This window comes from Chiloscyllium plagiosum, unplaced genomic scaffold (genome assembly GCF_037043375.1).
Source record: "Chiloscyllium plagiosum isolate Xiang-an unplaced genomic scaffold, Cpla_swu_hap1 HiC_scaffold_24, whole genome shotgun sequence".
NCBI lineage: Eukaryota > Metazoa > Chordata > Chondrichthyes > Orectolobiformes > Hemiscylliidae > Chiloscyllium > Chiloscyllium plagiosum.
Window position 1 is genome coordinate 30,992,850 of NW_028270162.1, and position 27,462 is coordinate 31,020,311.

The window sequence follows — 27,462 nt, forward strand, 5'->3', positions numbered from 1 at the left end:
TGGCCAGTATCCCAACACCAAGTCACCCTTTATTTACTTGTGCACAGTAACTACACCTGTGGCCAGCTATTACGGCATCAGTCCCTTGAACAAAGGAGATTCTATATCTCCTGGTTATATATTTTTTAAAAACAGCTCAGTAAAAGAAAAGAATAAAAACCAAACTCACAAAAACAAAGAAGAAAAACAGAAGGCAATATCTTCCACTCCAGATAACCTATTTAACCAACAGCAATACACTGGCTGTGGCACCAGCAAGCTTGGAGTTAGCCCCTTGAACAGAGGAGATTCTATATCTCCTGTTTTTTTTTATTTTATTAAACAGTACAGTTTACAAAGCACTGCTGTCTCACAGCACCAGGGTCCCAGGTTTGATTCTAGCCATGGACAACTGTCTGTGTGGAGTTTGCACATTCTCCCCATATCTGCATGTGTTTCCCCCACAATCCCACAATATGCAGGTCAGGTGGATTGGCCAGACTAAATTGCCCATAGTGTTAGGTGCATTAGTCAGAGGGAAATGGGTCTGGGTGGGTTACTCTTCGGAGCGTCGGTGTGGACTGGTTGGGCCGAATGGCCTTTTTCCAGGCTGCAGGGAATCTAGTTCAAATCTAATTCTAATTCATATAAACAATTAACATTAACAGCTGTATACAGCAAAACAGCAATTTACAGGGGAGAGGGGCGACAAATCCCCACCTTTCAACCAGTTTTCAGGGAAATGAGGATAAACTTCAAATCCCATTTCCTGGTTATAGTGGTCAGCCAGGACTTTCATGATTGGCCCAGGTTAACAATCTCAACTAAGGACGTCACAGTCAACAAGGTCGATCTGGTTCCAAACACTACAACTCGTGTTTACCAGGTTACTCAGGACCAGCTAAATTGCTTTAAAGAAGAAGCAGACAATACCAGGACTTGCTTTTTGAAACAGCATTCAAGAAAAATAAGGTATAATTATTGCTGGAAACACAGCAGCCCAAAATTTACTATAAAGAAATGACAATGTTTCTCACAGTATTGATTGTTATTTATGATAGAGATTTATCAAACAAACATATACTATAACTTTTCTTCAAGTGAGTGAAGATGAGATCAAAAAGCTGAAAGTCCCTGATCAAGATGTAGTGAGCTGCCATAAACCACATGGAAACAATACCTTGTCAGCTGGTTCCCCCCTCAAATGTATGAATGGGGAAGTTCCTCTATGCATTGTACATACAGACTAAACTGGTTTCAAAGTTAAAATTTCTTCACTTTCAGTTTAAATACTCTTTTTAATAAGTCTTAATTACTGTTGTGCATGTTCTGGATTTTTGAAATGTTATTTAAACATCGAAACATAGAAGGTAGGAGATGGAGGAGGACATTCAGTCCTTTGAGTCTGCTCTGTCATTCATCATGATTATGGCTGATCGTCCAACTCAATAGCCTAGTGCGACTTTCTCCCCATAACCTTTGGTCCCATTCACCGCAAGTGCTATATCTAGCCGCCTCTTCAATACATTCAATATTTTGGCATCAACTACTCCATGATAATGAATTCTAGAGGCTCACCACTCGCTGGGTGAAGAAATGTGGTCTCATCTCCGTCCGAATTTGGTCAACCCCAAATCCTCAGACTGTGACCATTGTTTCTGGATGCACCCATCATCGTGAACATTCTCCCCGCATAGTCCTGTTAGAATTTTATAAGTCTCTGTGAGATCCCCCTCATTTGTCTGAACTCCAGCAAAAACAATCCTAACCTAGTCAATCTCTCCTCGTAAGTCAGTCCCGCCATGCCCGAAATCAGCCTGGTAAACCTTTGCTGCACTCCCTCAAAAGCAACAACATCCTTTCTCAGAAGAGGAGAACAAAACTGCACACAATATTCTCGGCATGGCCTCACCAAGGCCCTGTATAACTGCAGCAACATATCCCTGCTCCAGTACTCAAAACCTCTCAGACTGAAGGCCAACATACCATTTGCCTACTTTATTACCTGCTCTACTTGCATGCTTACATTCAGCAACTGATGTACAAGGACACCCAAGTCCTGCTGCACACTCCCCTCTTCCAATTTAGAGCCATTCAGGTCGTAATCTGCCTTCTTGTTTCTGCTTCCAAAGTGAATAACCTCGTATTTATCTAAATTATATTGAATCTGCCATTGATTTGCCCACTCACTCAACCTGACCAGATCATGCTGAAGGACCTCTAAATCCTCGTCACAGTTCACCCTCCCCACCCAACTTGGTGTCATCTGCAAACTTTGGGATGTTCCCTCATCCAAATCATTGTAAATATATATTTACATGGCAGTATGATGGCTCAGTGGTTAGCACTGTTGCCTCACAGTGCCAGGGACCCAAGTTCGATTCCAGCCTCGGGTGACTGTCTGTGTGGAGTTTGCACATGCTCCCCGTATCTGCGTGGGTTTTCTCCGGGTACTCCGGTTTCCTCCCACAGTCCAAAGATGTGCAGGTCAGATAGTGTTAGGTGCATTAGTCAGGCGTAAATATAGTGTAGGGGACTGAGTCTGGGTGGGTTACTCTTCGGAGGGTCGGTATGGATTTGTTGGGCTGAAGGGTCTGTTTCCATATTATAGGGAATCTAATCTAATCTAAATAGCTAGAGTCCTAGCATCAATCCCTGTGGCACCCCACTAGTTACTGCCTGCGAATTTGAAAAGGACCCATTAATTCCTACCCTTTGTTTCCTCTCAACCAACCAGTTTTCTATCCATCTCAATAATCTCCCCCAATCCCATGTGCTTTAATCGTGCATAATAACCTCTTATTCCAGGACTTCGTCATACGCTTTCCGAAAGTCCAAATATACTACATCAACTGACTCCACCTTGTCAACTCTATTAGTTACATCTTCATTAATCCCAACAGGTTTGTCAAGCATGAGTTCCCCTTCATAAATCCATGCTGACTCCATCTGATTCCGCCACAGCTTTCTAAACGCTATAAAGTCCTTGATAATGGTTTCGAGAACTTTCCCCAATACGGATGTCTGGTCTATAATTCCCTGGTTTCTCTCTACCTCACTTTTTGAATATTGGAGTAACATTAGTTACCCTCCAATCTGCAGGGACTCTCTCAGAGTCCATAGAATCCTGGAAGATGACCACCAATGCATCCACTATTTCCACAGCCACTTCCTTAAGTACTGAGATGTAGATTATCAGGGCCTGGGGATTTATCGGCTTTCAATTCCCGCAGTTGTCCCAGCACCATTTCTCTACGAATATTGATCTCCTTCAGTTATTCCCTATCACTACATCTTGCAGTCTTCAACATTTCTAGTATCTGATTTGTGTCCTCTTTTGTGAAGACAGAGCTAAAATATGTATTCAGTTGCTCAGCCATTTACTCCCAGTATGAGCATTGTTGCCAGTGCCAGCAGTTATTATCTATCTGTATTCGCCCTTGATGGAGTGACGTTTAGCTAATGATACAGATTGTGGGTATAGTTAGGAACTTCCAGGACTTTGATTCACAACAAGGAAAGGATGGCTATATATTTCCAAGTCAGAATGAACTGTGTTTTGGAGGGGGAACCTGCAGGCAGTTCTGTTTTCATGCACTTGCTATATATGTTCTTCTAGGCCACAGATTTGGAAGATGCAGTCATAAATGCCTTGGCAAATTGCTACATTGCAACATGTCCATAGTATACACTGCAGCCATTGTGCACCAGTACAGAAAATGATGCTTATCCTATCACTTGCTTTGACATGGATGTTGTCAGCTTCTTCCTGTTTCTCATATTGCAGTTATCCAGGCAAATGAAAAGTATTCCATTACCTGTGCCCCAGAGATGGTCACTAGCAGAACAATACCTAGCCTCAAACCTTCTCGTGCAGGTGTTGACTTGATGGAAATTTAAGTGTACAGAATAGAGAACAGGTTAGAGAAAGATAGATCAGGAAATAAACTATTTCTGTTGGTTGGGGAATCTATGAGAGTTACAGTCAAAATATTAACAGGAAAAGACAAAGTAGATAAAGATAAACTATTTGCACTGATTGGGGATTCTAGAACGAGGGGCATAATCTAAGAATTAGGGACAGACCATTCAGGAGAGATTTTAGGAAGCACTCCTACACACAGAGTAGGGAGCTGTATGGAACTCTCTTCCTCAAACGACAGTGGATGCTGAACTAGTTGTTAATTTTAAATCTGAGCTAGATAGTTTTTTATAAACAAAGGTATTAAGGGATATAGGAGTTAGGGCACAGATCAGCCATGATCTCATTGAATGGCAGAACAGGCTCAAGGGGTTGAACAACCTGTTCTTATGAGAGGGGAACAAATGCAAAAACTTAAAAACAAAGTCTTCAGGATTGAGCTTAGAAAATACATCTACAAGCAAGTAGGTAGCAGTTTAAAACTCTCCTCTGTAAAAGCAGTTAATACTCGGTCAATTGTTAATTTTACATCTTAGATTGACATATTTATGTCAACCAAATATATTAAAGGACAAGGGCCAAGATGTGGGTGGAGGGGTTTAGGTCACAGATGAATCATGATGTCGAAAAATAACAAAACATAGCTAAAATACCTACTCCCACGTATTTGTACGTTCAAGTATTTAGTGAGTTAGTTTAGCTCAACCGTGACAATAACTCAAAGCAGAACGATAAACTATTGACACATTGCACAAAAGAAAATAATTTCCGTTATGAATGGGAGTGCAATGAATATAACTCTCACAGATGTCTGGTTTAACCAGCACAAAGAAATGCCCTATCATCTATTTAACTTTAGTTTCTGGAGCAGAATTCCTGAACAGGAATCAGACTGGTCGCTTCCATATGGCACATCATTAATCTAATGCAAAAATATCAAGATTAAATCCCTCAGCAAATCCTAAAATTGGAATATGTATTTCAGCCACGTAGCTGAGGATGTAAAAATGTTTACAGATTTCAAAGTTTGCTTTCAACATAAAAATAACTCTCACTTACTTCTGAACTTTTGGATATTTCATTTCTGCTATTGCATTTGTGGAGTCCATTTGCTTCTCTTTTAAATGCCGTGGCCACATGTTGTCCACCCAATCCACCAGGTCCACCTGAAACAAACAAACATTGAACATCTGTAGAAATTAGTAAATTAAAAAAAATCATGTCAGCTCCAGAAGCATCGACATCTGTCAAAATTCACATCGATGTGCTCCATTCATCTTCGGTTTATAAATGATTCGAGTATGGCTGATCTCCACCATTCACACAAAAATTACATATCATTCAACTCAAAAGGTAAGCAGATTTGTCAACTTTAGCAAGAATAGAATGCTTATACACATTTTGACCGGCAGTGAATTAATTACAGCAGGATGTCAGTTTTATTCAGGGTTGTTTTCATACAGCAATGCGCCTTTAGAGTAAATATCACCCAAGTAATAAATACGTCCATGATACCCGTCTTTTATGTTGGATATTTATTAGCTATGCTCATTGCCATTACGTTAAAGAAGCTTTTAAAATTAAAAAATCAATCTTGCAGATATGCAAAGCATTTCATTTTGGAAATTCTGAAAAATGCTGTTAAGTAATAAGAAAAAACATCTAAGTTAGAATGGAATAGAATTGAATAGAATCCCTACAGTGTGGAAATAGGCTCTTTGGCCCAACAAGTCCACACTGAACCTCCAAAATGTAACCTATCCAGACCTATTCTCCTGTCCTATTACTCTACATTTACCCTGACTAATACGCCTAACCTAATACCCCTGAACACTATGGGCAATTTAGCTTGGCCAATCCACCCTAACCTGCATATCTTTGGACTGTGGGAGGAAACTGGAGTGCCTGGAGGAAACCCACGCAGACACAGGGAGAATGAGCAAACTCCACAGTGACAGTGGCCAGAGGCTGGAATCGAATCTGGGTCCCTAACACTGTGAGGCAGCAGTGCTAACCACTGAGCCACCGTGTTGCCCAGAGAAAGCACATTACATACATAGGCTTTGAAAACCAAAGTTGATACTGTCAGCAACAAACATTTACACAGGCAAAAGTTTCCAACAGGGTTCAGTGGATAATGAACAGGAACAAGCAACTTAATTAATTGTCCACTTCAAAATAAAGAAATATACAAGACAATTACAACACCTCAGAACCATCAAGCCACCTAACCATGCAAGATCTAGGCAGAAATTTTTTTGCCCACTGGTTACCAATTCATTCATCAGATGCAATCCCATTAAAGTTTTAAGACACCAAATTCTGTTCATGCCAAGTGCTTCAAAAACAATTAAACTCATTCCCCAAGCACAGAACCCTCAAATTTGGGGAAAAGCACCAACCATCATTTAAGTTTACTGCATTCATTAAGTTTAAAAACATTAGTATCCTGACTCTCAATAACAAGAAAAAAAAGGCAATATTTTGTGCATCAGAATCTTGGAATTTCTAATCTAACATTGCTGTGGGAGCATCATTGCTCAAAGTACTACAGTGATTCAAACGCTCAATGCCGCAGATGAGAATGATCAGTTAAAATTATCTACTTAAAAAATACAAAATAAAAACTTGAAAACAAAATTTTTGAACAAAACTGAGCTTAATAGCTACCAGTGCCACTTAGAGACCAAAATGGAATCTGCTCCGAGCACACTTTTGCCATGAATCACACTGATGTTAACACATACAGAGAATACCTGTCAAAGGATACAGGTTGAAACATTGATTGAACACTAATGCCACCACTTTAGAGTTTGAACTATTTTCTATTCGACTTATTCAGGAATGTCATTACACAATGTTGGTACAGGTGGGATTTGAGCCAGGCCTCCTTATCCAGAGGTAGAGACATTACCACTGCACCACAACAGGCTAATATTTGGAAGTACCAGGCTACACCCTCTCTTAAATCTCACACAGTTGAGTACAAGCTAAGCAGCACAAAACAGGTGCATCTCTTACTATTTAAAGTCATCATCAAGATTTATTACTTGCTACTTTCTTCTGGCTGTTGGTACGAATTGACGTGTTAAGTGTTTTTCATTGTTGTCTCAAATTATAACAAAGTCTTACAACAATGGAGAGGTAGTGATATGGTAGACAGTGAACATTTTGTTGAATTCAAGGTTTCTGGAGCAATCAGTTGCTCCCAGATGTTTGCACTAAGTAAGGCTTCTCCTTGAACAACACATGGCTGGGAGAACAGGAGGAAGAGGACAAGTTGCTATAAGGGGAGCAGGGTTATCAATAAGTCAGAAGCGGGGATATCCATTGATGATGCATGATGCGTAGCATCAGTCATGACTCTGCAGATATTGAAGTAATCCATGTACATTTCCAACAGGACGACCTGGAATACATTAGGGATTGGTGCGATAAGTAGCAAGTAACATGCGTGCCACGTAAGTCCCAAGCATGACCATCTCCAGCAAGAACGTCCCTTTGACATTCAATCCCTCTATTATCCTGGAGAACTGCTTGTCACTAGAAACTGAACTGAACCAGCCATATAAATACTGCATCTTCAAGAGCTACTGAGTCTAAGAATTCTGCTGCAAGTAACTCATCTGTCTTCTCAAAGCCTGTCCATCAGCTACAAGTCAGGAGTCTGATGGAATACTCTCCACTTGTCAGGGTGAGTGCAGCTCCAGTAACATTTTGGAGAAGGCAGTGGTAATATCCAGACGCCTAGGCTAATATTCTGAGAATGTGTGCTTGAATCCCATCACGGCAGATGATGAAAGCTGAATTCAATAAAAGTCTGTAATAAAATGCTAGCCTAATAGCATGCATGTAACCACTGTTGATCATTGTAAAAACCCATCTGAATCACTGATGTGCTTTAGGGAAGGAAATCTGCCATCCTTATTTGGTCTGATCTACATGTGATTCCAATGTGGTTGATAACTAATTGTCCTCTGGACAACTAGGGATGGGCAATAAACGCTGGCCTAGAATTAAAGAATAAACAAAATGCTGTTCTACATCTTAGCATCATTTCACTATGCCAACTTAATTTCTGCATTTGATCGTCTTGATTTCTGAGCCAACGGCAATTGCCATAACATTGTCACCTCACTTTCAAACTGTAACCCCTGCTACTTGTTTGGTGAACCCGCTTTTCTCCAGTCTTCTGACTCGTGGAAAAATACTCAAATTTGAACCTTTTGTAAGTATAGACAATCTAGCTAAAAACACAAAAAATGGACTATAAAAGCTTCTATAGGTATGTAAAACTGAGACATCTGGCTAAAACAAATGTGAGCCCATGAAAGTCAGAGTAAGAGCATTTATATTCATTCAAAAAATCTCCTACATTTGAAGATCCAAGTGACTAAGAAGAATGATTTGAAGGAAATTAGTATTAGTAAGAAGTTTGTATTGGAGATATTAATTGGGCTGAAAGTTGATAAATCTCAAGAATCCCATCGTTTTCATCCCAGTGTTGAAAGAGGTGATTGTGGATTAGTCAATGTGTTGGCAGTTGCCTTCTAAAATTACATATATTTTGGATTGATTCCTTGAAACAGAAGATGCCAAATGTCACCCTGCTATTTAAGAGGGAAGGGAGCAAGACAGAATCAGTACACTAAGACCTCTTAGCCTTACATCAGTAGTAGGGAAAATGTTAGATTTTTTTTTAAAGAATAATATAGACATCTGATTAGGCTTAGTCTGCATGGATTTGTGAATAAGAAATCATGTTGACAAACTTGGAGTTTTTTGAAGATGCTACTAACAAGGTTGATAAGGTAAAGCCAGTGAACATTAAATATTTAGATTTTCAGAATGCTTTTGATAAAACCTCTCACAGAAGACTGGTTTGAAAAATTAAAGCACATGGGATGCATACTGGCAAACACAACAAACAGTATTAGAATAAATGGGTCAATCTTATATTGAGTTGAAAATGTGTTGCTGGAAAAGCGCAGCAGGTCAGGCAGCATCCAAGGAGTAAGAGAATCGATGTTTTGGGCAAGAGCCCTTCTTCAGGCATGCCAATCTCATATTGGCATGCTGCGACTTGTGGGGTACCATAACGATTAGTATTTGGACCCCAACTGTTCACAATATATATATTAATGATTCGGAGGTAGCCACCAAACACAGTATTTCCAAATACATGGATAATAGGAAGTTAGTGAGAATGTGTGTTGTGAGAAAGATGTAAAGCCCTTCAGAAAGATTTAGACAAGCTCAGTGATTGGTTAAGAATATATCAGACGGAATATAACATGTGACGTTATCTACTTTTGTAGAAAAAAAATGCATCTCTTAAATGGGAAGGGTTGGAAAGGGTAGATGTACAAAGAGATCTAAGTGTCCTTGTCAATAAGTCACTGAAGACTTATAATCAGATGCACCAAGCTATTAGGAAGGCTAATGGAATGTTGGCTTCTATTGCAAGATGATTTCAATGCAGGAGTAATGAAGTTTTGTTTTCACTGTATTGGAGCTTGGTTAGACTACGCCTGGAGTACTGTGTGCAGTCTTGGTCTGCTTATCTCAGAAATATATTGTTGACATAGAGGGAGTGAAATGAAGGTTCACTAGATATGTTCCCAGGATGAAAGGACTGTAGGTGTGAAGAGAGACTGAGTAAACTGGGTCAGTATTTGAGTTTTGAAGAATGGAGAGGTGATCTCATTGAAATCTACAAAATACTTAAAACGGGATAGTAGACATGGTAGATGCAACTAAAATGTTTCTCTTGGTTGCAGAGTCTAAAACCAGGGTACCATGTTAAAAGTAAGGAGAGTGTCACTTAGGTCATAGAGTCATAGAGATGTACAGCATGGAAACAGACCCTTCGGTCCAACCCATCCATGCCGACCAGGTAGCCCAACCCAATCTAGTTCCACCTACCAGCATCCGGCCCATATCCTTCCAAACCCTTCCTACTCATATACCATCCAGATGCCTCTTAAATGTTGCAATTGTACCAGCTTCCACCGCTTCCTCTGGCAGCTCATTCCATACACATACCATCCTCCGTGAAAAAGTTGCTCCTTAGGTCTCTTTTATATCTTTCCCCTCTCACCCTAAACCTATGCCTCTAGTCCTGGGCTCCACCACCCCAAGGAAAAGACTTTGTCTATTTACCCTATCCATGCCCTTCATAATTTTGTAAACCTCTATAAGGTCACCTCTCAGCTCTAACGCTCCAGGGAAAACAGCCCCAGCCTGTTCAGCCTCTCCCTGGAGCTCAAATCCTCCAACCCTTGTAAATCTTTTCTGAACCATTTCAAGTTTCACAACATCTTTCCAACAGGAAAGAGACCAGAATTGCATGCAATATTCCAACAGTGGCCTAACCAATGTCCTGTACAGCTGCAACATGACCTCCCAACTCCTGTACTCAATACTCTGAACAATAAAAGAAAGAAACAATAAAACGCCTTCTTCACTATCCTATCAACCTGCAACTCCATTTTCAATGAGCTATGAACCTGCACTCCAAGATCTCTTTGTTCAGCAACACTCCCTTGGACCTTACCATTAAGTGTATAAGTCCTGCTTAAATTTGCTTTCAAGAGCTGTTTTACACAGAGTTACAAACCTTTGGAATTCTCTACCCCAAAGGGTTGTGCAGGCTCAGTCTTTGAGTATGTCTTAAGGCAGAGATATATAGATTTTTGATTATTAGTGGTGTACAGGGTTATGGGGAATGGGATAAGTAAAAAGACTAGACAATCTGCATTGCCTACTCCTGTACTTATGATCCTTTGTAAAGAGTCATCAACTTCCAGTTCATCCAAATAAGTAGCATTAGGCCACACAAGAAATTCATTTCTATGACTGAGCTGCCATTTCATACAGAAAAATGACATCAAGAACTTCAAACTTAGGACAAAAGAAACTGAAGATTACAAAATGTTTAAAGTAATTTTGGGCTCCTATAGTGTGATGATGATGCTCCTTTAACAAGGTTGCGCTGTCCTTTTTTTAATAAAATATTGTACAAGGCCAGGTTGCCGAGATGTTTGGCGTGGATGGGTTTCAGGGCCAATTTCATTATAACTAACAGATACTACCTCAGGAAAAAGGCTTTCAGGTTTTGAAAAAACACAAACAATTAAAAGATAGTGGCTGGCTCTCCCTGCTTGTCTTTTCTCTTGCAAATGAATTCTGTTTTGTATAAAACTAAGTGGTTGGGCCAGCTGCATCCCTCCTGGAGTACCCGCCTTACACCTGCTTAAAACAACGAGCAAAGTTAAGGTTGGGGGTACTTTCTTGAAATGATTTGAGGGGGTCTGGCCTGTTTGAGGGCTCTTTGCAGGATTTGTTCTACAGTTCCAAATTGGGATGAGAGTTGTTGGACTCGAAGGGAGCGAGTGGTAGGTGTTAGTGTCTTTTGTTCCAGGTGCTGAATATGGTTGGTTTAAACAATGCCTAGCGTAGTAATGGTTCTTTCAGTCACTACGAATTTTCTGGGGGTGGAAGAAGTAACTTTTGGAGCCTTAGAAAAGGTAAATAAAGCCAAGCTGCTAGAATTAGCAGACAATCTGGAGTTGGAGCTGCCTTCTTCCATAATTACTACTGTAGCTCAGCATTTAAATTTGCTGGAAACACCATTAGAATCTTTGCAGATGGCTAAAGTTCGATTGAAAATGAAGCAGCTTGAGTTAGAGGCAAAAGAGAGGGAAAGGGCAACAGAAATGAAAGAGATTGAATTACGATTACAAGCAGAAGAAAGAGAAAAAGAACAAATCACTTTAGCAGAACAAAAAGACAGAAAGAGAGAGAGAAAGAAGAACGAGAGGAAAGGAAGAAAGGGAGTTTTAACTTCAGAAATTGGCACTTAGACAGGAAAATCAGTTCTAAAGGATAGAGATGAAGGCTGAAGGTAAGCTTAGTGAGGGAGAGAGTGAGGATGAGCAAACCCATGACAGCCAAAGGCCTGGTGAGAATCTGTTTAAATTTATTCAAGCATTGCCTAAATTTAATGAGAATGATGTGGAAATCTATTTCATCTCATTTGAAAAGATGGCTAACAAATGCAGTGACCAGTGACCATGTGGGTTTTGCTGATCTAAACAGAACTTATAGGTCGAGCTACTGAGGTTTGCATGGCTCCTGAAATATTCACTGTACACCTGCTCAAAACAACTCAAAAAATTAAGGTCCGAGCCACCTTCTTGAAGCGTTTTGATGGGGTCTGGCCCTGTCCATAAGAATAGACAGGACAGGATCAGTATGTTCCTATTATCTTATGTTCAGAGTTTCACTATACTCCTGTAAAAAAAACAAGCTGAAAGTAACAGGTTTTAAACTTCCTGCTTGGATAATGGTTCTTACATGAAAATCTATTGACTGCACTGCAATTTCCACAGAGAGGAAAGGTATCTCATCACAAAGACAAAGATTTTTCAAACAGTCATGGTGACCACTTAAATTATGTTCAACTGGGTCCTTCAGAATCGATTCCCTAGGTTCAATCTCTGCTCTGCAAACTCACTGATCTTCACCAAATAAGACACATTTGACCACAAGACGATATGAAATAGGAACAGAAATAGTCCGTTTGGCCGATCAAGTCTGCTCTGCCATTCAATAGGATTATGGCTAATCCGATATTCCTCATATTCACTTTCCTGCTTCTTCCTCCCTTTACCAATGATTCCTCTACCGATCAAGAGCATATCTATCTCAGCATCAAATATACACGACGTTACACTTTTTGACTCAGCCACCCTAAGTTGGACAAAAAGAGAAAGAAAGAAATTGCTTGTCATTTTGATTCATAATCACTATTTAGCTGATAACTAAGCTGGGCTGTGATTCCTTCCATGTGGTCACAAATCAAGCTCGATGACTGAGCAATATACAGTAAGCAAATCCTATGGAAACACTGTACTCTATAAGAATCAAGTGAGGTGAAAGAAGTGAGTTGTGAAGTAGCCAAGGGATTTTTGAAATACATCTGCCATAAAACTGAGCACCCAGAGATAACCTGGAACACAAGAAGACTAAATGTTTATACATTAGTGCATTTACTGCTAACTGCAGTAACTGCTTTTGTGACACCCTATCAGCGGAGTGGAGACTGGGGAAATGGAGCTGGGAGTAGGGGGAGCTCAGCAGTTTGGAAGATCAGGACAACAGAAATGCAAGCAGATCCAGACTGCTCTGGGCCTAGGTGCACATTGCTGCCTGGAAGGTTTCAGAAATAAGATTAGGTCATTATCACTAAAATATCCTGACGATAAAGGTTCTGTCACAGTGGTGTGTGCCATCAGCAGCAGTATCTGAAATGCATAGGTGATGTCGGAGAAATTTGCCCAATAGGTTAGAGATCACAAAACACAGCTTGAAGTGAAATTGACAAGCAGTTTATTGCAAGTGATATTACTGGAAGAAAAACATACCAGCTGGCACAGCACTGACAGTTTGTACAGGTCGATCAAATTTCTCTTTCCAGAGCTGAGGATGAGACCAGTTTTATAGTAATGCTGCACAATGGCACTGGTTAAGAAATGGGAGGCCACAATGTATCTGGAAATGGAGTAATCTAGTTGCAAGGAAGCTAATTGGAAAACAGTTACCGGATGAATGTCCTGTTCCTTCACACAATGCAACACCCTGACAGTATCGACGGTTCCATTCCTCTTCACAGGTCGGTGTTAGTGTCTCCTCTGAAGTGGTTAGATGCTTCCATGGTCCTGTTCCTGGAGTATGTTCTTGCTGGTGCCTCTCTGTCTGTCCTGCTCTTTGTGTGGCTTTGGTATTGCTGGGTTGTGAAACTGCCCTTGGGGCTTTGAGATATCTGTAGTGCTCTGTCATTGTCCGTGGGAGCTTAAAGTCTATTCCCTTGTCTGCGTGCTGTCTGATTTGGCTTTTGAGCTGCTTAGGAGTTCTGGGTGTTCTGGTACAGTTTGGCCAATTTTGCTTTTGTGGGCCTATCGTAGGTTAGCAAATCTTTTCCCACAGGTGACATCCATTTATGCCGGCACTTTGGCTTTGGCAACACGTACTCCATTGTACAGTACTATACCTAACTTCATTGTGGCCCACTTTACAGTCAATGAAGTACCACTGAAGTGTAGTCACTATTCTAATTGTGGAACCGAAGTTGAAGACAACAGATGGCACTTAGCAGTACGCAACTACCCACTTGGTACACAATAATGCCCTTAATCATGTACAGCAAATTATTTGTTCAAGTATAAAGCACAGCAATATATATCAGCAGCCAGAAACACATTAAGGGAAAATAGCTAGAATTAGAATTTTACATTTAAAATATCATTGGGTGCTTATAGAAACTCAAGGCATAGCATGAAATCTAGCACTTCACTCTGCATGGTGAAAAACTGCCTGCCAAATTTGTCAAATCTGACAAAGGAAGATTCCAAGAAACATATTTTTCCAGGGAGTTAGCAAATGGATTTCAGGTTTAGAACTGTAATGAAACCAGAATATTTGGAGCAGTCTGCTGCAGGGCACACAGGCTGGCAGCAAAAAGAGAATGGTGCTGAAAGATTTAGACAGCTATGACAGAAGGACGCTATTGGCTTCTGCAAAAGACTCCAGGATAGACAAAGTGAAGTTGACTTATGTTGGGAATGCTCATGGTTTTATAAATATCAGTTACATCACTAGCTGCCTGGTATTGTGCTTAAGATGGCTCTGTGAATGTGCTACTGAGCGAGGAGTTGTTCTGTTGGGCAAGCGAAGCCATAGTCGAATTGTAAGAGAATCAGTTGCCTGAAAAGGCATTTCTTGTTTAATTGTTGTCCAGCTGAAACACCAGTAAACGTGACCCCTATTGACAGGCCACATTACTGCAGGATAGGGATGTGCTGGAAAATTTAATTAAAGATAATGTCAACGAATCTACAAACCCTCATCAGTGAAAGATACTGATTAACAAGAAGCTAACAAAAAATATGAGCTAAACTCCTGGAGAATACTCCATTGCTTAGGTTTGTCATAAGCCAGAAGTCAAATTAATTATTTGCCACACAGGAGAATCATTTTGGTCTTTCTTCGATTATTTAGTTTAGATTTTTTTTAGATTAGATTACTTACAGTGTGGAAACAGGCCCTTCGGCCCAACAAGTCCACACCGACCCGCCGAAGCGGGTGTTCTTTTATAGCAAAAATGCACAAATTGGGATCAAGACCTTGAATTCATGGCTGAATACTTATTTTTCTTTTTGAGATGTATGCATAAGACAAAAATTAAAATGCTTCCTGTGTTTTCTCTCCAAATTGCTCATATAAAACCACCATAATACCCTGTATTCAATGATTTTAACTAAGCTAAAAATGTTTTTGAATTAACAAGAATAAATTGAACTGTACATCCACACAAAGTGAATCTCCATGCTCCTCATGTTCACCGTTTTCAGCTAGGTATGCATGTGCTTATTTGAAATTCGCAATAATATCCATTTATCTGGAATGTTCATACACTTGAAGCATTGTATCCCCATCAACATGCATTGTTTTCCCCCTGAAACCCCATTATTTCATCCAATTACTGGTCAATTTACACTGGTTACTTTGAGTGATCACTGAATCAGCAGATTGAAGACAAGCAAGTGACTAACTCGGTGTATTTATTATGAATCTATTTGATTTGAATTTTTCACTTACCCAAAATGCATTCAGCTCTGCATTTATGATCTAAAAAACACTCCTTTATTCATACAATCTGGATTCTGCTCAAATACAAACCCTGAATGAAGCGTTACTTTCAGGATTTGCAGCATCTATATTTTGAATTGAAATGTGGAGTGCATTTTAGAACACTGATAAAATTTCTGTTAAACATAAATACAGATTTGCAATAGCTTTGTGACAAATTATGAAACATTCTTATACTTGGAAGTGTAGAGCAAAAATGATTCCAACCGTTTTTTATGTTAGGTTCAGTGCACTAACATTAAGAAAATATAAATAATTTAGAAATAGTTGAACACAAATATTTCAATCCTGATTTTAAAAAAAAGTATGTACTAATTTTTAAGACAGTCTCTCAATTATATTGTTTGTTTCTTCATAGATTCATGTTAGACTGGATGCCATTGTCACTGATGGAGGCTAGAAGTACAGGTAGTCAGGTTATACAGGTTCACACTTTTCCCTAAAGATGTTTCTCCTGGCTGGCTTCTTTCTGGCTATTGTGTCAATGTCACCAAAGATAGCAGATGCCACAGTGTCATACCAGTAACTTTCAGCTGCCACATGAGTACTGTCATATTTAACTAACAGCTTGCCTCCTCAATGCTTGACTTCAATCCAAGCTCCCACTGTTGATTTAAAACTGAGGACATTCTTGCAACAGCAGGAGGCGGAAATTGACACAATCATAATACCTTAGTTCTGAAGGAACAAAGCGTTCAGAGAAGGTACAGAAGTTGGAATCTATTAATTGAAACGAGAATCATAGAATCATATAGAATCATAGAAACAAGCATGGGATCAGGCCATTCGGCCCACTTAGTCCACAGTGACCCTCTAGAGAGCATCCCACGCAGAACCACCACCCCTATCCTACCCCTGTAACCTTGTATTTCCCATGGCTAATCCACCTAACCTGCACATGCCTGGACACCATGGGCAATTTAGAAAGACCAATCCATCTAGCTTGAACATCTCTGGAAAGAAAACAAACAAAAAATTCTCAATGTAAATGACATCAGATGAGAATTTTGTTATTTGCAAGAATTGTAATATTGATCCTCACTCTTCACAAGTCAAGGGATCTTTTAAAATTAAAAAAAAGCACTTCTGGAGGATCTCGTATTTTCCATTTCCTCATTTGTGGATTTTAAGTTCAGAGTTCTAGGTGGGTTGCAAATTAGACAAAAAATGGTCCATCTACTTTGTACAATGAAAAAACATGGCAAATTCCATCTGTATTCTCTTGGATATAAACCATGCTTGCAGAGCTGGCATGTTGGTCTCCAATTCTATAATGCTAACTGGAACAAGGATGAATCGCAACTCTTGTACATCACTGAGCCAGTGGTCACTCCATCTGGATGAGGCTGTGCCAAAAAGCATCCCAACACAGCATACAGACCAAATTCTAATCTCTACACTCCAAGACAGGAGTGGGGCTAGAACTCTTTGCCTTCTGATTCAGAAGCAGAATCCTACCGAAGGTTTAGTTCTCCTAATTCTGAATGTTCTCCAAAACCTTGCAAGTTCTGGCCTTGTATACCCACTGTTGATCTAAGTTTCAGCTACGCAGTCACATCGTGTAAAACACACTCCCTAAAAGTCCTGCCTTTCTTTTCCACAAACCTTAAAAACCGGTCTTGAAACTTTTCTTTTCGACCAAGCTTTCAGATAATTTGAATTAATCCTTCATGACAGCCTTCAAAGCCTTATAAGTTCTTCTTCATATTTTCTCCCCCTCCTGTAAAACACCTTGAAACTTCCATGTTAAGGAAATTCTAATTTCATATAAATTATGTACAGGGCAACCCCTATATCTATGGAATCATTTTCCACGGTTTCAGCTACCCACAGTCAGAACATATTACAGGGAATGTTCCAGAACCCTGGACCAGGAGGCTGCCAGGAAGGTACATTTCCCATTTAAACAAATGGGTTCGCTCGTATCCACGGTTTCCAGGTCCTGGAAAGTATTCCCCATGGGTATAGGGGGACTACTGTATTTTTTATTCATCAGCATTAACCAACAGCCAATCTGGATATCCTGGACATTAGGTGAACAAAAAACCTGTCTTAAGACACAGTTTTGCGTAGAGATTAAACATGAACCATTGCCCCTTAACTGTATTATAGACAGATTTGGCATAGCCTAATTTTGTAATGATATAGCTGTGCATTCATAAATGGTTTCAGAAATGCCATTCCCTTTCAATGAACTTGCGACTAAAGTAACTTTCATTAAAATATCACCAAATAACAGATCTTTACTTCACAATGCATCGGATTGTGACACTTCACAGATGTTAAGAGCAATTGCTGAGTACTTACGAAGTTCTAAATGTATGGCTGCAAAGAATTTAAAATTAAATTCTTAAACTCTGCACGTCCCGAATTCATAATTAAGAACTTAGGCCCTACCTTGTTACAGATCAATATGATATTCTCAATAATATCAAATGAATAAATATAAAACACTGCACTTGGTGCAAATATCTCTGCTAATGACAATTTTCTACATATTAAATTCATTTCCAAATTTTCCACCCTGGCAAAATTCATTGACAGTGCAAAACTAAATTTAAAACCATATATCTCTCATTTTCTCTCTCTTGCAAACACAACAAACACACACAATTGAAATATAATTCAATGCACAAAAATATTTGAGCCTCAATTTTTCTCTCCTCAAAATAAAACTGCTGAAAATGAATTTTCTTCGTAACTAGCATAATTGTGCAGATAAAATCTAAATTTTATCTTTTCCCCTTATGTTTTCCCCTAAGAAGCTGGTGGGTCTTTGTAATTCTCCTTCCCAGAGAGGTGCAGAGGCAGGGTCAATGACTATTCTTGAGGAGGACATATACAAGAGGTAGCTAAACAGGTTTACGGAACTTTCACTCACAACTTAAACCTATTTATCGTTCTCAATCTAAATCTAAATTTTCAAAAGGCTTTGAAACGAGATTATGGAAAATGAAATTTTGTTCATGGTAATTATGTTAAAAAAAAAGGCATTATCCCAATTTCCATTTGATGGCGAACTTCACCCCTTTTAAAAAGCTTAATCAGAATTATCTATAATGTTTTTGTTTGCATGGTCTGCTTTGATAAATATCAATAATAACTGCAAGTAAAACTTAAATATCAATATTTCAATTAATTTCACTTATACCCAATTTTCTCATTCTGGTTTAGTATTTGTCCATCAACTACAAACAGTTTTCTCCCAATCTCCAATTCCTTGGCATGAAACTTGGATAAACCAGCAAGCAGGAAATATGCTCAAATAAAACAAAGCTGCCTGGAGTTGGAGATTCAGATTTCCCAAACTTGAAAACTACATGGAATTTAAATACCACTGATTCATTACTTTCAAATATATAACTGAATAAATTTATTCAGCTAGACAGAAACATTCAAAATGGGTAAATAAATTTTCAGCTATGACAGAGATGGATAGACCAGAAATGTTCATGGCTAACTGACTGATCTCAACTGGAACAGTAAGGAAAACATTATAATTGTATGCAGTGTTCCTGGGAACACTGGAAGAGGGAACAACTTCAGCGAGGTTTAAATATCCATCAGTAGCCAGTGATGGCTACAGCAAAGCTCATATCTGTTGATACAGTAAACAGAGAATGGGCCTGACAGCACAAGCACTGACAGAAAAATAGCCTGAAAATACATGGATAAATGGCCACTTGTGAAATAAAGAAACTACAGATCACATGCAGCCGAGCCTTGAACAAGTTATGCCTTCCAAAGCAGGGAGACAAAAAGGAGGAAACCTATGAAGGTCATGCAGAACTTCAGGTGTAAACAGTAGTCCCAGTAAGGCAGCCAGTGGAATAATGCACAAATAATACTTTACATGGTGCAGAAAAAAGAAATTGTGTTGTCAGTCCCAGTGAGGGTAAACAAAAAGCTCTTTTAGAAATTGTCAAGAGTAGGAATGAAGCTGCCAAAACGTTGACATATTGCTCTACAGCCAGTGGCATAAAATGCAACATGTCACCATGGAAAACTTGGCATTCTAGCTTTCCTTTTTTGAGGCACACAAATAGCTGGTTGGTATTACGGAACTTATGTTTTCCCCGAAGAAGCTGGTGGGTCTTTGTAATTCTCCTTCCCAGAGAGGTGCAGAGGCAGGGTCAATGACTATTCTTGAGGAGGACATATACAAGAGGTAGCTAAACAGGTTTACGGAACTTTCACTCACAACTTAAACCTATTTATCGTTCTCAATGATTGAAATCAATTTTATTAGTAAATGAAAGAAACAGCCAGCTTATTTCTTTCAAATTCTTTCTAACAAAATCGGCTCATATTGAAGTTGTGTGAATACAAAATTGCATTAAATTTATGAAATTTAAATAAATGCATGAAATATTTCCAAAACAAAAATGAAATTGCATTGAACATAGTGTTAACAATTAACTAAGATGCGGTTATTTTAAAAATATTACTGCAGCTAACATTGCACCTTAGGTTTTAAATATTGAAAGTGAAGTGTTTCAATTTGGAGACCTAATTTCCTCAGTAGGCTCTTTTGGTTTCATTTCACTGGTGCCATTAGCACACAAATTAATTAGTGTTAAAATATTAAGACATAGAAATAATGCTATTGCCTTAAGAGATGTTAGTCTTCCAACAGAATAAATGAAGGAATTGATCGAATGCAGACATAATTTAACTGATATATGCATATAATTTTCTTACCACATTGGGCCGATGGACCAGATTCTCAAGTTTTGTATGACTGAATTCCAGGCTGATGACATTATACAGCTTCTCTCTTTCCATTTCTGGTGTTTCATAGTATTTAACCCATTGTGACATACTCATCTCAATTCCTTTCTGGGTACTCACATCCATGACATCCACAACACGGCGACTCCCTACACAAAATATGAAACAATTCTCGTCAGCTTCACTTTACTGTTTAACTTTATATACCCACATACATTGAATATGGTAAAGTGTAATATTGCATAAATGTATAGAATAAATATATTAGCCGGTAACAGCAACATGATGGAAGATGGTGGCATTGTGACGATGTCATTGGACTAGTAAACCACAGGCCCAGGCTAATGCTCTGGGAACACAGATTTACAGCATCTGAAGGGATTTAAATTCAATTAATAAATCTGGAACCAAAGACCAGTCAGTGATAGTCACCATGAATCTACCATTGATTGTTGTAGAAACCTATCTAATTCATTAATGTTCTTTAAGGAAAAAACTGCCACCTTACCTGGTCTGGCCTACATACGATTTAATGGGATCCACTCTCAACTGCCCTCTGAGATTGCCTTGCAAGACACTTTAGTTTAAGGATGGGAAAGAAATGCTAACGTTATCTGCAATGTCATATCCCATCAAAGAAAAACCAGAAGTAGCAGATGTTCATTTTAAACTGCACACTTGGAGCTGATGTCAAAACATTCACATCAATTCATTCAATTCAAGCTAATTTTACATAGCCCCTTAACCTTAGGAAAAAACATAAAACTGGTGTTTACAAGGGAAGAAATCAAGTTTCTTACTCTTTTCCTCTTCATACTACTGATCCACAGTGCAAAAATATCAGTCATCTTCAGGCACATTGCCCAAGTAGCCATTTACAAGGCTCGATAGCAAGTGTTGTTACAATATTCAATTTATGGTGGGGCCTCAGAGCCAAATTCAATCTGATCTTCACCCAATATTCACACAAACATTGCTGAACAGAAATCAAGAGATCGGAACCCTTGCTCCAATTTCTGACTGTCCAATCACCACCACGTCTGAGATCAGCACACCAGTCAATCAAACTTGAATAATGTTAATTACTGAGCCAACAAGCAAATGAGTTGGCAGTTTAATGCCAGGAAAGCAGAGTGTGGCCTTACTTGTACAAATTGTTTGGCATTCCCTAAAAATTGAGTTAAAGCATTGCAGAAAGAACAACAGTGCATAAAACTTTCAATTTGCTTCATTATATTGAAGTGTGATCTGCGAAGTACAAAGCAGCATCTGGAGAAAAAAAAGAGTCAATATTTGCTTAATATAATGGCTTATCTTCCCGAAGCACGAGAGTACATTTTTGTCTTGGCCTATAGATCAACAAGCTAAGTTTCTTTATTCAATTACTGTATTCAACATGTATACATATCAAAAAATACATGATCCATGCAGAGATAGTTGCTAATCAAAACAATGTATTTTTGCTAATTTCACCTATTTAACATGTAATCCAACAAGTATATTTCAGAGAAAGCAATGATAGCAGCACTGAGTATTTATAGTGAGGTCTGAAATGACTTGCCATTAAGCCATATTTCTGTTATTGTTATTTATAACAGAGATTCAAATGAAGAAAAAGAAATCTTGGAAATGTTGAACACATTAGTCATCTGGATTCAATGGTAAAGAAAGCATTTAGCTTGAAATTACCAAATCTTGGGAAAAGCAGATATCTATAGGGTACAACTACCACACCTTACAAAATCAATTTTTAAAAAAAAAGTCAAATTAGGATATATAAGAAATTCTAGTTACAATAGTTCTTTCCAGTCCTTTAATTATCCATTTAAAGACACAATTTTATGAACAAGGTATTCCCTCCCTGTCGACGATAAAATTGTAGGAACATTTATTTAACTTGCTTTTTTTACAGCCTTACAGAATTGCAACGGTGACCTTGACTTTTTTTCAAGAGAGAATAGTTATTGCCAAGGTCAATTCAATTCACTCAATCAAGCACCCTGATGTTTTTCTCTCCAACTACAAAATGACAAATAATTGCTCATTTCGGATAAAATTCAGATTGCAGAGGATGGGGAAAATGCAGCTACAAATACAATTTTAAAATAAAATGTTTAAAGCAGTATCTCCAGAGGAAAAAGACAATTGTTTCTTATCGCGTAGATGCTTAATCAGAATATTAACTGGTCTGCTTTGTATTTGCAGCTTTTCATACCTTGATTTCTAACATGGACAGACTGTTATGGTTTAGTTGAATTCATTATGACTGTCCTGATTTGAAACAGACATCTGTTACAGTTCATGAAAGTAGTTGCCCTTGGAATGCCAACTTTATATGTGGACAAGCAGGAGGCTGGAATAAGACAGCAAGCCAGGCAGCATCAGGGGGTACAGAAGTCGATGTTTGGGGTGTAACCGTTCTTCAGGACTGGAGGGAGCAGCAGATCAAGGGGGAAGTGGGGGCAGGGTGGTGAAGTGCGGATAGGAGAAGGCAGGTAGAGAGTACGCCCTGGTTGGTCAATGGGAGGAATGAATCCAGTTCGTGGCAGGAAGCAGTAGAAGGGAGGGGGAGGGGCTGGGAAGGGGAGGGAGGTTATTTGAAATTGGAGAACTCAATGTTGAATCCTCCAGGCTGTCGGGTACGCAAGCGTTAGACAAGGCGTTGTTCCTCCAATAGGTGCTGTGGCTTGTTTTGGCAATGGAGGAGGCCAAAGATAGTCATGTCGGTAAAGGAGCAGTTGGGGAAATTGAAATGGGCGGTCGCTGGAGATGGAAGTGGTGAGGACAAGAAAGGGGAAGAGAGGTGTTTGATGACAGGGTGGAAGTTGGGGCTGCTCCAGTTCAGCCTGGGTGCAGTCATCGATGTAACAGCAGAAGAGTTGAGATATAATGCCTATGTAGGTACTGAAGACGGACTGTTCGATATCGCCGACAGAGGCAGGCTGGGACCCATCCAGATGCACATGGCCACCCCCTTGATTGAGGAACTAGGAGGAGTTAAAGGAAAAGTTATGGGGGTTGAGGACCAGTTCAGCGAGACGGAGTAGGGTATTGGTGGAGGGGGACTGGATGAGTCTATTGGAGAGGAAGAAGCAGAGGGCCTGGAGGCCATCCTTGTGGGGTATAGACGGTACAAGGACTGCACGTCCATAGTGAAGAGTGGTACATGGTATACCCTTTAAACTTTGATATAGAGACACGGACTGGAATACACAAAGTGAGGGAGCATAAAATGTACAGTGATGGACAAAGGCATATTCGAGCCAGTTCTGCTACAATGCGTCTTTCATTAACACAAATTGCCCGTAACACAATTGATGTATAGGGAATGCTGTTTCTAAAATGTAAACATATAAAATGCATATAGGCTATGACATGATTAGATCGCCAACACTTGGAGTGTTATTTTCATAACGCAATTTTCATATAGTGTGGGGTCGCACAGAAACACAACTATCGCATTATAGAAGAGATGACTGTTTACAGCCAAATAGCATACAAAATTGGCTTGACGGTAGGTGACAGAGGGTGATGGTGGAGGGTTGCTTTTCAGACTGAAGGCCTGTGACCAGTGGTGTTCTCTAGGGATTGATGCTGGGTCCACTTTAGTTTGTAATTTAAATAAACAATTTGTATGAGAATTTAGGAGGCATGGATAGAAGGTCTGTGGATGACACCAAAATTGGTGGTACGGTCGAGAATGAAGGAGGTTATCTAAGATTACAAAGGAATCTTGATCAATTGGGCCAATGGGCTGAGGAATGGAGACAGAGTTTAATTCAGATAAACATGAGATATTTCATTTTGGTAAAAACAAACAAGGTCTGGACTCAAAGTTAATGGCAGTGCCCTGGAGAGCGTATTAGAACAGAGACACAGAGGAGTTCAGGTACATAGTTCATTGCAAGTTGCTTCACACATAGACAGTGTTTGGAATGCTTGGCTTCATTGCTCAGACCATTGAGTAGAAGAGTGTTATGGACCAGGCCTGACCCCTCAAAATATTTTTAAGCAGGTAGCCCAGACCATAACTTTGCTATTTGTTTTAGGTAAGTGTATAGTGGATAGTCCCAGAGTGAATTAGCTGATCCAACTGCCACATTTTAAACAAACAGAATTTATTTACAAAATTACAGAATGAACCTCAAAGAACAGAAAATAGAACACTGGACAACTTATCCTATTCAAAAACTAGACAGACTATCCCGACCTAATGATGTTTGCAGAAATACTTGCAACAGCCCCAATAAACACATGCCTTAGCCCAAAGAGTAAAAATGAAACAAATCAGCGCTTACAGACTTTAAGTTAGAGAGTGTGGGTACCCGGTTGGATTGGCCCAGCAGCCTTTCTTCACGCACACACACTGCTGCTGAACTGAATCAAAAACTCTAATCTAAACGAAGGCTAGCTACACAGCTAGCTGGCCATTCCCATTTGATTACACCGGTTTTTTAAAAAAGACATGAAAGCCTTAGGCCAGAGGCATTATCTGTTAGGGGTAAACAAAAAGGACCCCAATAAACCTTTCAAATCCAGCTGAGTTGGAGCCTGTCCAATTACCCCCTCTCTGGTAAAAAAAAAACAACTCAAGGGCATAGTAACCTTGTAAAAAGAACAACATTGTGACAGGAGTTGGGGATGTCATGTTCAGGTTGTACAGGACTTGGTGTGCCACTTTTGCAGTACTGCGTATAGTTCTGGTCTCTCTGCTATAGCAAGGATATTACTAAACTGGAGAGGGTTCATAAAAGATTTACTAGGATTTTGCTCAGATTGGAGCATTTGAGCTATAAAGAGAGGCTGGATAGGCTGGGGCTTTTTCAATGGCGTATAGGAGGTTGAAGGATGACCTTATAGAGGTTTATAAAAAAATGAGGAGCATAGATAAGATAAATAGCAAGTGCCTTTTCCCTAGGGTGAAGGGAGTTCAAAACTAGGGGCCATATTTTTAAGGTAAGAGGAAAAACATTTAAAAGGGACAACATTTTCACACAGTGGGTTGTTCATACGTGGTATGAATCACAGAATCATAGAATCCCGACAGTGCAGAAAGAGGCAATTCAGCCTATCAAGTCTGCACCAACCCTCTGAAGAGCATCCCATTTCCATAACCCTGCATTTATCATGGCTAATCCATCTAACCTGCACATTCTTGGACGCTATGGGAATATTTTAGTACAGTCAATCCATCTAACCTGCACATCTTTGGACTGCAGGAGGAAACCGAAGCACCAGAGGAAACCCACGCAGAATGTGCAAACTCCACACAGACAGTCACCCAAGACTGGAATTGAAGCCGGGTCCCTTCTGCTGTGAGGCAGCAGTGCTAACCACTGAGCCATGGTGCCACCCACAAACTGCTAGAGGAAGTGTAGGTGTAGGTACAGTTATAACATTTAAAAAACAATTGGACAGGTACATGAATAGGAAAGGTTTAGAGGGATATGGCCAAACACAAACAAATAGGACCAGTTTAGTTTGGGAAACTTTGTAGACATAGAGGAGATGGACCAAAGGGTCTGTTGCCATGCTATATGACTCTAAGCATGTGTCCAAAGAGCACTTTACAACATGAAAAAAATTGTAATCCATAAAGGTCAAGCTGTGGAAAAACATATCAGTGAGAAAACAGCTTTCTGTCCAGCTATATGGAATTAAACAGTTGCCATTTATAACATAAGGTTTTTTTTGCTTCCTTTGTGGAATTACAGCTTTTTTAAAAACAATTAATTTGATTTCAAAGTGGAGAACAGAAGCTTAATTACATTTGCACTTAAAGTGCAGTATTTAAAGGCACTGCTGTAGCTCAAAGAACAAATAAAATAGCTGCATCTATTCACTTATAGTGGTACGCAAGGGAATAATGTTCTAATTCACTAATCGGCCAGTTATGCACCACACCAAAGAATGCTCCATTTTAATAATAGTAGCATTTTGTTTATGCCAGTTCAGTTACTTACTTAAGCCCTCATTTAATGTGGTTCCCTTTTGTAATTGGGGCTCAAATTTCAAACTTACTTTAAAAAGGAGACAGTAATCTGTGACAGTCAGTTATAACTGCAAGTGACAGAAAAAAAACTGTAGTTTTAAAAGTGACCACAAGAGGTCAATGAACAACAGGGCATTTTGTTCTCTTTCATAAGTCAGCTTTTGTGGCCTAAGCAATTTACAAACTATGTAACATCTACGATGAAAGCTCATCACCAAATGCTCTATATTGCAATCAAATAATTCAGAATGTCAGGTCTGTAAATTTTTATTTTTACCTAACCCATTTCATATTTTATTACTGCCAGACTTTGTTTTCTTAAAACAACTCAGATATTGAAGGTGACAAATGTATTTCCCACCTCCAGTGTATTCTGGCACAAGCAGCATTAAAATCGAGTTGCAAAAGGAAGAGATCTTCAATTATTGTTATAATCCCGTGTGGTGAGCGCACTCTTCTGCCTTACTTGTCAAATGGAAGATTCTACATTTCTAAGCTAAACAATCTCGATGACTGACCCTCACTGGGACTTCGCAGGAGTTTAACACATGGTTGTGAAAAAGAAAACCACACAGAGTTACAGCAGAAAAGGAGATTATTGGCCCAAGACATCTCCAATGGTTCTTTATGCATACAATTCAAAACTATTTCAAATGGTCAACTTTCTCTTCATAGCTTTGGATGCCCAAGCTTCAAATACCCAATATTTGCCCTGCATGTCTCTCAAAGGTTTCTTTTGTGATTCATTCAACTTCTATTGTTTACCTCTTAAAATCTAAAAAATGCTACAAGTACAATATGGACTGAGGTGCACCATCTACTAGTAGGTTAGAAATTCTTATCCTTTAGTGTGCAGTAGTTCCACAGCCACCAGCACATCTGACAGCCTGCACAATATCTCGCATCAACATTCTAAACGTTGGAGTGGATGAAATGGAAATATTGAGTAGCTGGATTGGAAGGTGGTAAAAGCTGTGGGACAACTATTGTTTCTTCAGGTCAATTTGCTCCAGGATAGTCTAGTCAGGCATAACGAAAGCTGACGGTGACAAAGAATGATTCAGAATGACAGGTCTGGGTGTTGAGGGTGAGGATGGGGAGGGACAGGGTAACATTGAAGTATTGT

At 39.4% G+C, this 27,462-nt stretch overlaps 1 protein-coding gene across 7 annotated transcripts in view; it reads right to left on the reverse strand.

The window, feature by feature from the left end:
* The window catches only part of kdm2bb (lysine (K)-specific demethylase 2Bb), a 199,248-nt gene that overhangs the window by 119,695 nt on the left and 52,091 nt on the right, over positions 1-27,462 (reverse strand). For all 7 annotated transcript variants that reach the window (XM_088000040.1, XM_088000039.1, XM_088000043.1 and 4 more), the window contains 2 exons: positions 20,315-20,493; positions 4,961-5,067 (listed from right to left, as the gene is read on the reverse strand). In XM_088000040.1, the coding sequence (XP_087856166.1) occupies positions 4,961-5,067; positions 20,315-20,493 (286 nt within the window). The remainder of the gene's footprint in view (positions 1-4,960; positions 5,068-20,314; positions 20,494-27,462) is intronic.